This window comes from Protomyctophum bolini (assembly GCF_963924005.1).
Source record: "Protomyctophum bolini genome assembly, chromosome: 9".
NCBI lineage: Eukaryota > Metazoa > Chordata > Actinopteri > Myctophiformes > Myctophidae > Protomyctophum > Protomyctophum bolini.
Window position 1 is genome coordinate 32,206,473 of NC_137870.1, and position 15,576 is coordinate 32,222,048.

Genomic DNA, 15,576 nt, shown 5'->3' on the forward strand with positions numbered 1-15,576 from the left:
ATGCAACAAATTAACAATCTAGCTTCATTTAAGACCAGTGAGATCAGCATTAGGAATGCAACAGCCCAGTGTCTGTCTTGAGAAACACACAAATTATTGCTGCTTTTTTCTGTTCTGCGATATACTGTATACATTTACCGGTACATGGAAATCCACAATAACTCATACTGAAATCTCCTGTCACCTTTATCTTACAACATACACTACTGTGAATACTACAATACTCAACATGCAGACAATTTTTTTTTTTACATAATTTATTTACATTTCACTTCACATTTCGTTATTGACACAAAGTGCTGCTACAACTGTGATTTAGAATCACAGGTGGAGACTTCATTCCAAATTTGGATCTACAAAAACATCAGGATCAGTGCTAGTATACACATCAGCATAGCAAGGAAAAAAAACTTTTTTTAATTTATTATTCCCTTCAATTCCCAATATCACTTTTTCCAAAATTCTCACCCAAATAATTTACTTTTTACTACTAATTTACTACTAAAAATATTCAAGAAACTCGTCAAACAGTGCAAACAATCTTCAATGCAGAGGGTGTCACTTCATACATAAAATAGTAGATATACAGTATCTGCATCACATCAGCACAGCAATAAGGGACTGAATATTTCAGTTTTTATAATGGTAACGATTATGGACAATCTACAGTATTAGCCAACCAGACCAACCATCAAAGGAAATCAGTTTAACATTGGGTATTAGGTATATAATTCAAACAACTTTGTTTGAATAAGATGAGAAAGACATTTGAGAATAAAAACATCAAGTTTTAAATAGATTTTAAAAAGAAAAAGCAAGTGAAGTTTTCATTCAACTCATGGTTCCTTCATGGGTCATTACATACAGTAACATTGCACAGCTCAAATAGTTTGACTTGCTGTCCAACATGTGCAAATACAGAGACACAAGACCCATTTAACGATATTAATATCCATAAACAGTGTAAATGTGTAATATATTAATATCCAGAATGCCACCATAAACAGTGTAAATGTGTAATATATTTACACGGCAGGCTTATGGAAATAGATTCAGCGGATTTAAATGGATTTTGAACAAACTACCAGCCCGATCTGTTGAATGCAGCCTCAAATCCAGCACTAGGAGAGTCCAGGGAATAAAAGACAAATAAATAAGGAGGGATCCTGTGCGGACCTTCAGTGTGCTGCCTCTCCACCCCAAGGTTGAGAGCCTATCCAGTGTTGATTACCCCTGTGCTTGTTGCCATGGTAACTGCAGCCACAGCTCAGAGCAGGTCAGGCAGTATGAGGCCAGGGGGTTTGGGCTCCACACAGTTAATCCAGAAATTGGCACAGCTCGCGTGGTACTGGTGGCCCCCGTATAGCAGCTTAAAGTTGTCCGTCTCCGAGTTGAACGCCTGTTGGAAGGGCCAAAGGAGGGTTGAAATATTAAGAGGGACCTTTTATTTTGTAAAGTCCACAAATCCCTTTATGCACACAAAAGGAACAGATATGTGGCACGTGCACAGCAAATGGGAGCACGATCTTATCCTTCCAACGCATCATGGTTCTGGTGGTACTGTAATGGTAAGAGGTAGATTTCCTGGTTACTGTAGGGCAGTGAAAATGGCTCCTACGTCATAACTAGGGATGTCCTGATACACTTTTTTCACTTCCGATCCGATCTCGTTAACACAATTTCTGTGTTAACCGATACCGAATACCAGAGAATGATATATATAATAATAATAAAAAGAAAAAATATCTTATTTTGAAGTACACCGACAGGGAATAGTGTTTGTAGCTATCGAGCTATATATATATATATATATCGTGTTGTGTTTATAGCAGACTCCCCACTCAAATGTGCACTTGCAGTTTGGGCAACTCGAAAGCAAACTCCACATGCCCCAACACTTTATTTACCTGCCATAGTGTCAACCCCTTACCCCTGTGTTGGATCGCTGGTTAGACTGGCATATTTGCCGATACCGATATGACCCAATATGACCAAATAAGGGCCAATCCGATACAGTATCGGGACATCTCTAATCATAACCCTCTGTTGGTTTTCTTTACAAAGCATCTTGCAATTAATAAAGCACCAATTCTTAATCATGCTTACTTGGATGTGATAAAAGAAAAAGAAAAGGATGTCTGACTCAAGATGAGCTTCCCTGCCCATCCAGCCAGAGTTTGCGCAGTCATGGCTGACAGTCAGCTCTGATATTTATATAATATAAAAAGGCACCCAAGACATTAAGGCCTAGCCTGGTTAATAAACCAGACTAATATCGCACGGACCGCGGGATATTAGTCTGGGGAGGCTCAACTTGGATTTCATTTCCAGGCGCGGCAGGTTGAAACATTTTCTCTTTGACGCAATTGGTCAGAGCTACTGTCAGTCAAAGGTCTCAAGCATTGAAAGTCACTGTACCAAAGCCCGCCCATATTGCATACCGTGTCCCGATTTTTTTTGCCAACGGCTGATTCGGTCTGGTTTATTAACCAGGCTAATTAAGGCCCCCCATGGTGTACTGTACTACTGACTGGGAATTTAATCAGATTTAAATTGGTCTTCCAATTTAGAGGGTTCAAACAAAGAGTGTTCCAACATCTTGGGATGTCTAAAAAGGAGGCAAAAAGGCTGGAAAAGTGTATTGTGGTGTCTCTGCTATAATTGGCAGACGTCATATATGGCGGAGACGTTGTTACTTATACTCGTAGAGTACTGAGTGACATGCCTATTGTACCTTGAAAGCACATGCCATGATTTTGCACCTATACTTATTTGTCCTTTGGCCTCTCCTTTGTGGACATAAATGGTTAAAGAGACACACACACTTGAATGAGACAAATACCATATGTTTGAGAATGACACATAGGGCTGTATTTTGCGTGTCTTAAGTACCAGGTCTTATTACCTAACTTGAGTAAACTAAAGACCTGGAGGCGTGATCAATGCTCTTTGGCCACTCAGAATAGCCAAATGGCATTGATCACGCCTCCAGGTCTTTAGTTTACTCAAGTTAGGTAATAAGACCTGGTACTTAAGACACGCAAAATACAGCCCATAACCTCTATGTTAAGCAGGAGTCAAAGCTGCTCTTTTGAAATTAGTTTGGAGTCATGTTCAGCATAAATCAATACGACTGTACATGCGACAATGTTTAGCCCATTGTGACACCTTGATTGGCTCTCTCCCACAGACCATCTGAATATGCATGTATGGCTGGTTGCTAAATTTGTACTTTGGGTCATCTGATCACAGGAGGAGTGCTGTGTTTTCAATGGCCAAAGCTGTAGCCCTGCATTCGTGACAAGGAGATGCTATTGTGTGTATTATGCCGGTTTCTGAGTTTGCATCCCTGGTGAAATACTGGAGATGAAGCTATGAGGGGGAAATGAGTCATGAATCACAGCCTCCCACCCACACCGAAGGGAGAGGCACCTACATGCGTGAAGCACAACAACCGCAAAGCCAGAACAAACCATTAAAGGGAATGGATATAATCGCTGTCGGGTGGAAACCTTTTATGTCCAAAACAGTTACTTTTCAGGGAAGGGGGGGGGATATTGCGCCACACCTCCTCTGCCAACCTGGGGGGGGCAGCGGACTGACCTCATGCTTCCTTCTATGCATGAGGAGTCCAAGCTGCTTCTTTTCACCCGACAGGGGAGTTTCCCCGTCCGGACGTAGCGTGTGGAAGGAACACGTTATTCCGACCAGTTCCTTTCCCCTCCACCAAATTATTTATGAAAAACATACAATGAGGACATGTGGAGATACAAGGTTTCTGCCCGACAGCTCTGATATGCATGTCCACCAGTGGTGTGTCCTATCGTTATATACGTACTATGTCGTGCAGATATTTTTGGAGGAAAAAAACGTATACAATCTGCCAACCATTTCATCCATTGACCATGCACAAGCATATAGCCTGTACTGTACGTGCGCATGTCGTGGAGGGAATTGATTATCTTATTTTAAAAAAGAAAATAGAACACACCACTGATCTCAAACAGTCCAAGATACAATAATGTGCAGTGCAGATACTAAGCAGTTGAGAGCTTTCAGTCCTCTTCTCACTCTTAAGTGAAAGGTGGATTTTCTCACATACACTCAGATTTCACAGGAAGAATTTTCTTTCTCAACTCTTTTGTGTTTCATCCTCCTCCTTTCTTTAAACCGGCACTTACACATGCCAAGTCCAGCAATGTAGGACAGGGAGAAGACAGAATGAAAGGGTATAGTACACAAAGACACAGTGATTCCTTCCCCTCTTCTCTTTCCATCTCACTCTTCGCGCCTTCATTTTCTTATGCTCAGTTTCTGACAGCACAGTCTTCTTTACCGTGCTAATCTAATACGCATAACATCATAAACACAAGCTGTACTTAAAACATGGGGTGGGGGGGGGGGAAACAACCTTTCCATCTGTCTAAACTAAGGGGTTGGGTTACAAAATAAAAATACAAAATGTTACTTCCAGGAGACTAGAAGACCGAAGAAGATTAATGTCTAATTAACGGAAGCCTACTCTAGTTCTTATTTTAAACTGCTTCAAAGGCATTAAAAATAAAGAATGCATAATTACCCTCACCCTCCTGTCATTGTCTTTAGCCAGTGCCTGTAAGTAGCACAAGAGGTATCAGCATATTAAGCACATCCCTGCACAAAGCCAACTGAATACTCAAAGTATTGAGTATTCAGTTGGCTTTATTCAATAGAATAGAGGATGGGGAGCAAGCTAAGAAACCTTTTGACAGTTGAGAAAAGTACATCCTTTTCCACAAAATCCACGGGCAAGAAAAGAGCTTAACGCCAAGAAAGAGCTGTTAAGGAAACCGCTATGAAACTTCCATTAAATGTAAGAGCATGCTGGTAATAGAGATGGGCAACTTTACAGCAGATCGTCCGAATACAACAGGTGTGTTGATGATCTAACATGTTTGTCTGCAAAGCTAAATAATATTACTGTTAACACTGCTGGAATAGTTACAGAAAAGTAATTTAAAACCGGAAAAAAATCAATCTAACCCAGAATTTGGCATTAATATAAATAGCTACAATTGCTAAATTATGCTGTTGAAACCCCTTTCCAGGGCTTCTTGCTGTGATTACCCACATTAGCATTTATCATTTAGCACAGAGCACCTCTTGGAATGGGGTGCCTGCTGCCTGTTGCCCATCCCTGCCTCAATATGCCAGAGCAGAACCAGAGCCAGTCAGAATGGTATGTCTGCCACCCACAACCACACCCACACAAGAGACTATGACGTTACATCTCAAACTTAACTCAAAGCAAAAGAAATGTACCCATATGGTTACAACTACATTTTGCTGTGCGCACTTCCTAATATACTTCTTACATCTTCCTAAAACACAACTATATATTCATGAGCGTCTTTTGTACTTGAAAATACTCAAGTAAAACAAGTATTTCCATTATTTCACTTCACCGTTAATACACGGAAGGCAGGCACACAAACCTTCCTTGACCTTATCTGCTGAAAGGTTGGGCTGAAAAGCAAGACGCCAAACTATTTTCTGAAGGACATCGTTATTATGAGTGCCATATATGGGGACTAAAGGCTGCCCTTTATTTCATTATTCTCAAAGAGGTTATGCCATTCTCCAAGGCATTTATGCTTTCCAGAGTCTCTGCCAAATGCATAATTAAAAGGGGGCTTATTATGATGCCACAGGCAAATAAATGGACAGAGAGAGAGAGAGAGAGAATTATCACCTGTTCTCCCAGCCTCTGACTAATGTGTGAGGCACATCTGCTGTAAGGCTCTCGTCTGCCTCTCATTCAGGCATATCCTGCCTGGCTCATTCATCTGTCTCCGGCTTGACAGCAGAGTGAATGTTAAGACGCAACGAAAGCAACAGTTTTGGCCTTTATTAAACCGCAGAGACCAGGAACATAGTACACTGTCCGCTCCAGTAACACAGAGATGCTATTAGCAAGCGGGGGTTGACAGGTAGCAATTCTCCCGATATTATGTGTCCCATTCACAGTTAATGATGAGGTGGAGGGAGGGTGATGAGAACAGAAACAAGTGAAATGTGAAGACGTGGACTGCTGTTAGCAAGACGCGGTGAGGTGAGTGGTACCCAACAGATGGAAGCAACGGAAAGAGAGACAACGCTTTTTAATGACAGAAGATGTGGACCCTCACTGACCAATAAGTGCCGCTCCCACAATTCAACAGCCCAGTGTGAGGGGCCAAAGTGACAGCTCCTCTCATCTTGCTCCCATCTGACAGAGTTAAGAGTTTTGGTCTCCCATTTCTTTGCTATAATCTATCGGAACCATAAAAACAGTACCATTATACAGGACAAACTGTGACATTGCAGGAGCTGTACCGTTAAACAGTAGCGCAACTGTACTGTTACAGATACTGTACCATTATACTGTAGAAACTGTATTGTCACTAATGTAACTAAATGCCATCTCCCTCTCTGTCAAGACACGGTATTGTTCTTCTGTGTGCTGGAAGAGGAGCACTGGAAAGAAATGAATCCTGTCACTTTGGCCCCCTGCCGTGACCATGTATAAGTGGAGAAATCCCCTCCCCCTCCCCCAAGGGCCCCGGTGGGAAAGAGATTCAGTTGACAGGTCACGGTCTCCTACTCTTTTAAACAGACGTCCAATAGCGCTTTCTTCTTTGTTCTGAAAAATGTTTCAAAGCCAGAGAAAGGGTTACTTCTTATCAACTGTGGCTGAAAAAGAAAAACGGACACAATGGGCTGTTTTGTGTGTGTGTGTGTGTGTGTGTGTGTGTGTGTGTGTGTGTGTGTGCACGTGCCCAGTGTGGTCATGCACAAGCACGTGTTTACAAACCTTGCTGCGAGAGTCGACATTGAGCAGGCACACACCGCAAGCCAATTCCTTGGCATTCTTGATGCTAGGCCTCAGGATACAAGACGAGAAGTCTAGAGAGCTCTCGTCAAGCTAAAGAGCGTGCACGCACACACGCACACGCACACACACACACACACACACACACACACACACACACACACAATTGCTTTAGTAAACATACTCAGGTTTATTATAAGAAACATCATGTTTTCACCTCTCCTACTGTAAGAATAGTAATGACTACAAGTTTCCTACAGTAAAAGTGACGTGTGTGCGTGTGTGCGTGCGTGTGTGTGTCGTCACGCCCTGTCTGTGCCAGTATTATCTGCTGGCATTTCAGAAGCAATATTCTGCTCTATACTCTAGTTTTGTGTTTGCACTGGGTGATGGATGTACAGATCTAAACAACATCTGGTGTCCCTGCTTTTTCAAAAGCTGTCATACGGAAAGGCTGAAAGCTATATAACGTACGTTAACCGTACATTAACATTTTTCAGTGTAATGTGCAACTCACTGATTGCATACTTAATTAGGAGGCCACATTGTCATGTATTCTGCATACCATGGATTTGTAGATTGTATTTCTACTACTAGTAATTGGAGGACTGTCGTGGAGGACTGAAAAGACAGCTGCATGTGTTAAATTCTGCATGGCCGTGATGGCATGTGGCTGCGTTATAATGGGAGAACTTTATAGCTCTGTGCATGGATAGAGTTTATAGCTCTGTGGATGGATAGGCCTGTTTACGCGTGTCATTTTTACCGCCAGGTTGGACAGGGACATGAAGCCCATGAGGTTGTTCCACACGCGACTGATGTCTTTCAACAGCTGCTGGAGTTTCTCAGAGCATACAGCCGTGGCTTTGATGCCCAGCTCCACCCGCCTGATCACTCGATACACTTCCACCACACCTGCCCAGGGAAAAACACACACAAGAAGAAAGAAAAAAATGTGATCACTTTTTGGAGGGGCCTCAATGTTTTTTTTGTGTGAAAATAAATATTTCTGCATTTAACCTTTATAGGTAAAATCCCGTTGAGATCAGAAATCTCTTATACAAATGAGCCCTGTTTGGGACAAGCAGCAGGACAAGTTGAAAACATACACAACATAAAATATAACCAACAGTCATATGTAAACAAAAATATACGTAAATTCATTTTTGCAAACAGTGCAAACAGTCATACGGCAGGAGAAGCACGTTTAACACCAGGTAGGGTCCAATTGTATCTGCCAGGTCCAACAGTAAACATTTAAAAGACCTACAGTATGTGTTATCAAGTCCTCAAGCTTCGACCAGTCTGCAAGTGACTCCAGGCTGCAGTAGCAGCGCACATGAAATCTTGTTTATCAAGTTCAGTAAGAGCTTTGGGAACAGCAAGTAGCAGAGAGTCGCTTGAACGTAGTACATTCAACTGTACTAACAAAAGGTATGACGGAACTGGAAGCAAACCAAGGATGGATTTATAACCGGGGTTGTGGCTCTGTCGGAGCGTGAACTCTGGGGGGAGGGGAGGGGGGGAAAAAAGGGGGAAATTTTCGAAAAATATTATGCAATATTTTCATGTGTGAAAAAGTAATAAAAAACTTTGATCAAAAAAAGAAGGATGGATTTATAAATACCCGTGAGTGAATCAGTATTTTTGTTAAATTCCCATTGACAATGAATGGAGAATTTACGTCTGAGCAAATCGACATGTTACGTCATGATGATGTACGATGATAAGAGCGCCCCTCACTTCACAAGCACTATATTTCTATAGAAAAATCCTAGCTTGAGAGTTTAAGTTTCAAAAGACTACATGAAACTGATTTCCCTGTAAGATCTTAGAAGGGGAAGCCGCTGCCTGGAGAATTGGAGAACAACATCAGTTTAGTCTTTGTTGCATTTAGCAACAAAGTTTCAAGCTACCTGTGATTCCACAACATTGAAAGCACTCTAGTCTGCAGATACTCCAAGGACTGAGCAAGAGTGGCACAACAGGAGTAAATAACAGTAACATAGAAATGGAAATGTGCATTTGTAACCAAGATGTCTTACAGATGGTGAATAACAGAGAACGCAGTACGATACCCTGAGGTAGTAAGTACCCTGGCCCTGACACAATATCAAACATGCTGGATCTGATGTCACAAAACAAAGGGGTGCAGTGTGTATACACAAAGATGTACATAGTTGCACAGTATGTCCACATGCTAGCGTACTGTATGCGTGACGGCGAGTGCGAGTTTTCTCTTGTTCCTAGCATCCTACAGATGATATATAAGGCTGTGCCATCTGCAGAGCTGTGTTTGTGGAGTGTGTCTCTCACCTAGCAGGTATTCCATGCCCTGAGCAGATTGGATGACCTCTGTGCAAACAGAGGAGCTGCTGATAGCATTCAGGGTGTTGTTGGCTTTGGTGATGACCTTAACATCGATAGACAGGTGGACACAGACACTGTCATGAGTAACATATGATGATCATAATAATGATGATGGTACTACTAACAACAACAATAATCTTTAGAGAAATGATTGGGACTGTTTTTTAAATCCTGAACTCACCCATCCACACCACACAATGTCTTAACAGTTACCACTCCCACTCACGAAACTGGCATCCACTGAAATCTATCGCCTCCCAACCCACAAAACTTTAACTGGTAATCTTAGCCTGCTTGCCATAAGAGTGACGCTAACCTGCACGTCACTGAAATGAAGACTTGAACTGAACTTGAACTGAACCCTAAACTCAACATGGGTAGAAAAAACAGAAACACACCTCCAGAGCGCTCTCCAGACACCTCTGCCACTCGTATGCATAGCGTTCACTCTCCTGAAACAACAGCAGGTCAGACAAGTCATTCAAGTGAACACACAAGCAAAATATGAAGTTAACCAACCCGCTCAACGTTTGAGTGGGATTATGACGTTTCTGTCATCATCTACAGCCATTAGAGCACACCGACATTGTCGTCACCGATGCCGAACATGTGCAGAACATCTGGTGGCTAATGGCCGTGAAAACAGGTGGGGCCGTTAAAAGAACGGCTGTGATGGAGCCCTCCTCACCTCCACCTCTCCGGTCAGGTCCTTGTACTTGTCTCTGATTACGGGCAAGGCAGGCTTCTCACTCAGGGTGTTGGAGCGGTCTCTGAAGGGCTGCTCAGGGGCCGGCGATGGCGGCGAGCGTCCGATCTCCTTCTCCCCAAGACTGTGACTGCGCTTGTGGGAACCTGAGACCAGGACAAGGGGGTAAGGGATTACCCGAGGTAACAAGAACATCTGCGAGAATCAAACACATATTAACGGCCATTTCCAGGAGCCTATAATGGCAACGCATTTCAGATATGAAATGTTGGCTTCCCATCACGTAGCTGCTGCCCTCCCCAACCATTCTGTGGTGACTCACAGACAAGGACAGTGGACTGCTCAATTTACAACAAACAAGAATAATTATGTACAAAAGAGGTATGAATAATTCATAAGAAGAATTGTACACACAGGTATACAGCAGTTGATGCTCCATAGTAACATGCGTGGGGCTAGCAGTGTGTGTGCTGGACAGTCGGGTCATCTTCCCCATATGAGACATGCATCATCGACCCCACGCAGCGTGACAGCCACTAATTGGTTGTGGTGGGGGGGGCACAACCCCAGCCTGATCAGATTACAAACCCAATGGGAAGAGAGGGAACACAGAACATCCCTCTCACAAATTACACCCAGTGCAAAATTAGCTTTCTCACATTGGAGGAAATGCTAATAAAGTAATATGTGAAATATATCACAGCTGCTAAAAGATGGTCATCTTTTAAGTGGATGCAGTTAATTTGGGATGATGTACTGGTTGACCTGTGCTAGTCCTTCTCAGCAGCCTGCCCTGCGGAGCATGACTATAACCACAACACTGCCATCTACTGTCAGACAGTCCAACTACAAATCACACAGAGGCGGTGGATGAGACAATTAGGGCCAAGGACTCAGACTAGGTAAAAATCTAAAGTGGATGTGATGTAGATTCAAACAACAAACATAGTGAGAGAAGACAGCTGTAAGCATTTTACCTGATATTTTGACTGTGACTCACCTTGAACAGACAAGTCAAATGTGGCCAGTTCATTCTTTATCATTTCCTCGCTGGACTTGACCTTGGTCTGACAGCTGGCCTTGAGGAAGTCTGATTTGCCAAACTTTGCCTTATCACCATGGAAGGCTCCGAACTCATCTGAGGGCTCGCCCGGATTGCCCTCGGAGCCAGCATCCAAGGTAGCGGCGGGCGAGTCTGACTTCTCAGAGGAGACCGTGCTCGCAAAGTCTCCAAAGTCATCGTTGTTGTCATCAACCATGGCTGGCTCACCAACGGAGCCAAAGTCAGCAAAGGCTTCAAACTTGTCATCCGTCGATGAACTGTCCTCTGTGGGGAAGGCCGCAGTTTGGCTGCTGGTGATATTCTCTGTGCTGCCAAAAGACGGTTCCTTCTCGTGACCGGGGACTAAAGACGAGAGACTGGCCCCGTCTAGGCCCTGTGGTTTCCTGGCTTCATAAGGCAGACATTCATCTCTGTCTCGCCAGTCATAACTGGACAGGCTGCTGATGGCTGAGGTTCCAAAGGGGTCAAATTTCATGTCGTCTCCTTCTGCAATGACAACACAAACATAGCAGTGGCTCCCAGGTATAGCAGAAATTCTGAAATGATGCGCTCTGAAGGATATTGTCTAAAATAGAAGTCCATGTTAGGGCTGGCTTGATATGACTTCAAATCTATATCAATATTATTTCAAAATTTTGCTTCGCTTACCATTAAAGCTGCTATAAGCAATAATATGTCAAAATAAAGACCTTTTGTGTGTATTCAGACAGCCAGCAATGGGCAAAACGCTCCCATAAATATTTAGTCTCTGTGACACATCTAGGGGCCGCAATCTGCATTCAAAGATTTTCCTAGAAGCTGTCATTGCTCGATTTGCCTGTCTACTTCCTGATTGGTTAGTCATTTCGACCAGGGTTTTTTTCGACCAATGACAAATCTTTGAATGCAGATTGTGACCCCTAGATGATGGGAGTATTTTACTCATTGTCTGAATACAAAAAAAAGGTAATTAAAATGTTGACATATTGCTTTTAATAAACGATTGTTTAAGTGAAAATGGCGGATCTACAATCTCACAATGTGTTACGATTTGACACGTGAGATAAATACAGGGCTGTGGTTAATCAGACAGAAAATCTGATTCAGATTGTAAAAGATCTATTCGAATATCTGTTGATTCATTTATATACAAGAAATAACAAAATGAAAAAGAAGAAAAGTCGGTTAATTGCTCTAAATATCAGTTTGATATATTTTCGGTTAATTGCCCAGCCACAGTTCACAATCAAATAGCTAAATGTAGTAAACCTATATTACATTGTCTTACATTGCGTTTTCTATGCCTCCAGGTCTCAAAACAGATATTCTGCACACGTGATTTAAAATTGCGGCCTGGTTGCGTAAGACCAGCTGCCGCCTGCTTCTGATTGGCCTACCAACACTGCCGGTCTTTGCTCCGTGGTGGGAAATATTGCTCTGTCTTTACGCAACCGGGCCATCGTCTTAAATCACGCATACTGCACTTAACCTAATTTATACATTGTATGTTGTTCTAATTTACAGAACAATTTGTTGAGAGTCACAGTCAATTAACAGAACACACACACACACACAGACACACACAAACACACTTTGAGCTTCAAGGCCTGGCCCCCCACAAACTGTCAATAACACTGCTGTCTATACATTCTGAAAGCCTTACCCATTTGTAACTGACCCTGCATCAGGCACCAAAACACTGTAGCACATCTTTACCCATTTGTAACTGACCCTGCATCAGGCACCAAAACACTGTAGCACATCTTTCCACTGATGTGGAAAAGACAGGTTTTGCAAATCAAATCGAATGCAACTTACGGGGGTTTAATGACATGTTGCCATGGCAATGACAGAAAAAGGAACCGTTCTGCTGTCAGATCCGTGTTCCCTGAACTGTGCCATGCACAAACAACACAGTCTGACCCTGGGATGGATTTATGACTAATGGTAACTCACAAACGTGCAAATCTGGTATGTGTTTAGTCTGTCAAATCTTCTCAACGCTTCCCTTTTTCTCACTCACACACACACACACACACACACACACACACACACACACACACACACACACCTTGACTTGCTTGGATACAAAAAGCAATTTGTGAAATTGACAAGGATCCAGTGCTATGAGCCATGTGTAACTACATTATTGTTTCACCTCTCAAGACGAGTTAGGAAAAGGAAAAATAAGACGGTACGCATTTCAGCAATACCAATAGTAATATTTATTACGACAACAGGAGTAAAGAGAGAAAGAGAGATAGATCACAAAATACTGTGAAAGAGGTCTATCATTACAAGAAGTTTGTTAAACTAACACTTGTAAAATTAGATTTCAGTCATTTTGAGTACAAGGGCATGCAGTCAGAAAAAAAGGATGAAAACAAACAGCAAGAAAAGGAAAAAGAAAGATAATCCCAGAATAGAAGCAGAAACCAATTTGAGAAGGCACATTCACAGACTAAAATCAGTTACTTCTGGAGAGATGACACACTGTTTTACTACGAAAGCAACAGCTTATCAGGAAGAGAACTGAGTACAGAACACTTGAAAAGCAATGTGGGAAAGGAGAATTTAAAGATTTCAAGGCAGGATGCATTAACCCTTTGAAGACCTGAAAGCTTCTGTTTACAATGTTCAGAAGAGATCACAGAAGCCAGAAATACTGTATGTATTGTAAACATATTGAATCAAGTGATCTTGCTCAGGCACTCAAAGGGTTACAGGAAACATAAAATAACTATCCTTACACCTGACAACTTGAAGAAAGCTTTGAAAGGATCTAAATCTAATCACAGATGCTAAAATGCCTTTAAAGAGACAGTATCCTTTTTTTTTATCTTGCTACAGTGATTGTTTGTCATAGCAGGCTAATGTGCACAAACTGAAACAAACCCCCAAATAAAAGCACATTAGTATTACATGACAACAAATTGTAATTCTAAATCTTAAGCTAAAATACTTTAATATCTTCATAAATAGGCTACATTTAATTTACACAGCTGACACATCAAAACAAGATATGGGAATCTATCTAGTTTCAAAATAAGACTTCATATTCCTGTAATAAAAATACACTATTAAATCTGTATGTATACATTTCTTTTCTCAGATAAAAACAAGTTGCAAGACTGTTATGCATAAAATGTTATCCTATAATATGTTCTTGTCAATTTCACAAATTGAAAAGGCAGGCACACTGCAGCAAAACGCAAGGCAGGAAGGGTAATAGTAAATTCATTGTGTTCTCAGAGAGCCAGGTCTTGGACCCAAACATGATTAATTCATGTTGGGATACCACAGATAAATAAGACGTCTTCCTTTTGTGCTCCTGGCCCAAAGGGAATCTCTGATTTGAGATACTGTCTCTTTAAGATTAGCCTACAATGACCTGGAACTTAGTGCAAGCATGACAAGGTGCTCTAATTGCTTGTCCTGTTCCAGCATTCTGAAAAGGTGGAGCTCTCCGAGACCAAAAATACTGGATGGGTTAGAGGTCCAGGACAATGGAGGAGCAGTGTTTAACTGGAGCCCAGAGGCTTCCTCTGAAGATAAAGCCTATTCATACTTCATCAAAACATGAAGCTCAGTGAAAATTTGACAGATTTCCAACTAAACATTATTTTTTAACGAGCTACACAATCGTGGGACGAAGTCTGTTTTACTGCAGCTTCAAGGGGCTGTTCAACCTCAGACTCACTACAGAGAAGCCCATTTCAGTTTAAACAAAACACATTTTACATTGGACAGAAACGGAATGAAACAAGGTACTGGAGTGTTGACATTTAGAATTTCTTTGATACAAGAAAATCAATGATTAATGCCTAGAGATGACATGAGATTTTGGTTTCACTTGTGTTTTGATTTGTTGAAATGCTTTAGAAATAGCTGCTCTGTGCAGACAGACAAACAAGTGCACAAGTCTTTACAGAAAAAGAACATGTGCACTGTGCTCTCACATTTAACCACATTCCACCTGGCGTTCCTATTTTGGGCATGTAATTATAGGAGACATTTTTCAAAAATGGCCAATCTACAAGCTCACTACAGGGATGGCATCGGGGCAGATTATGAACTTGTAGAACAGGTATAAAGAGGTTAAGGAGTAAGGAATGGCCTTGGACATTATGCACTATGGAACATAAGAAACTATGTAGAGGGTGAATGAATTATGAAGACTGGAGTGGAGATGAAGGAGTGATGATATGGAAAATGCCTAGATATATGAAGGCATATTTTGATGTTTCCATTTCAATGAATGGTACAGCATTGTCCACATTTTGTGGTTGTGAGTTTGGGTAAAAGCAAAAAGAAGTTATTAAGCAAAAGCTATTAACTAAACCCCTAACCATCACATTATTAGAGGACCACAATGTGCTTAAATCAATAATACTGTATAGTTGGTTACGCCTAAAATAATGCAGAAGGGAAATTATAGGTGTAGTAAACAGGCGTCATGTGTGTAAGTGTACAAAGGGAACCAATTGGTGGTTCCATTCCATTTGTACAGTCTCAGAGTTAATTACAAGTTGGACTCCTAATATGCCATAGTGTCGTAGTCAACGTGTCGATTGTAGATCAGCTAGTTGCACTATTTTAAAATGTTTT

General features: G+C 41.7%; 1 protein-coding gene across 9 annotated transcripts in view; it reads right to left on the reverse strand.

Moving 5' to 3' along the window:
- Window positions 1-250: 250 nt before the first annotated feature.
- Window positions 251-15,576, reverse strand: part of synrg (synergin, gamma) — a 38,177-nt gene continuing 22,851 nt past the window's right edge. For 6 of the 9 annotated variants that reach the window (XM_080771605.1, XM_080771599.1, XM_080771604.1 and 3 more), the window contains 7 exons: window positions 10,927-11,475; window positions 9,909-10,072; window positions 9,619-9,672; window positions 9,167-9,263; window positions 7,617-7,765; window positions 6,833-6,943; window positions 4,641-6,661 (listed from right to left, as the gene is read on the reverse strand). In XM_080771605.1, coding sequence (XP_080627731.1) covers window positions 6,398-6,661; window positions 6,833-6,943; window positions 7,617-7,765; window positions 9,167-9,263; window positions 9,619-9,672; window positions 9,909-10,072; window positions 10,927-11,475 — 1,388 coding nt within the window. In that variant the 3' untranslated portion in view covers window positions 4,641-6,397. Of the gene's footprint in view, window positions 1,400-4,579; window positions 4,613-4,640; window positions 6,662-6,832; window positions 6,944-7,616; window positions 7,766-9,166; window positions 9,264-9,618; window positions 9,673-9,908; window positions 10,073-10,926; window positions 11,476-15,576 lie in introns of those variants that run through there. The other 3 variants (XM_080771600.1, XM_080771601.1, XM_080771602.1) reach the window with 3 other exon arrangements.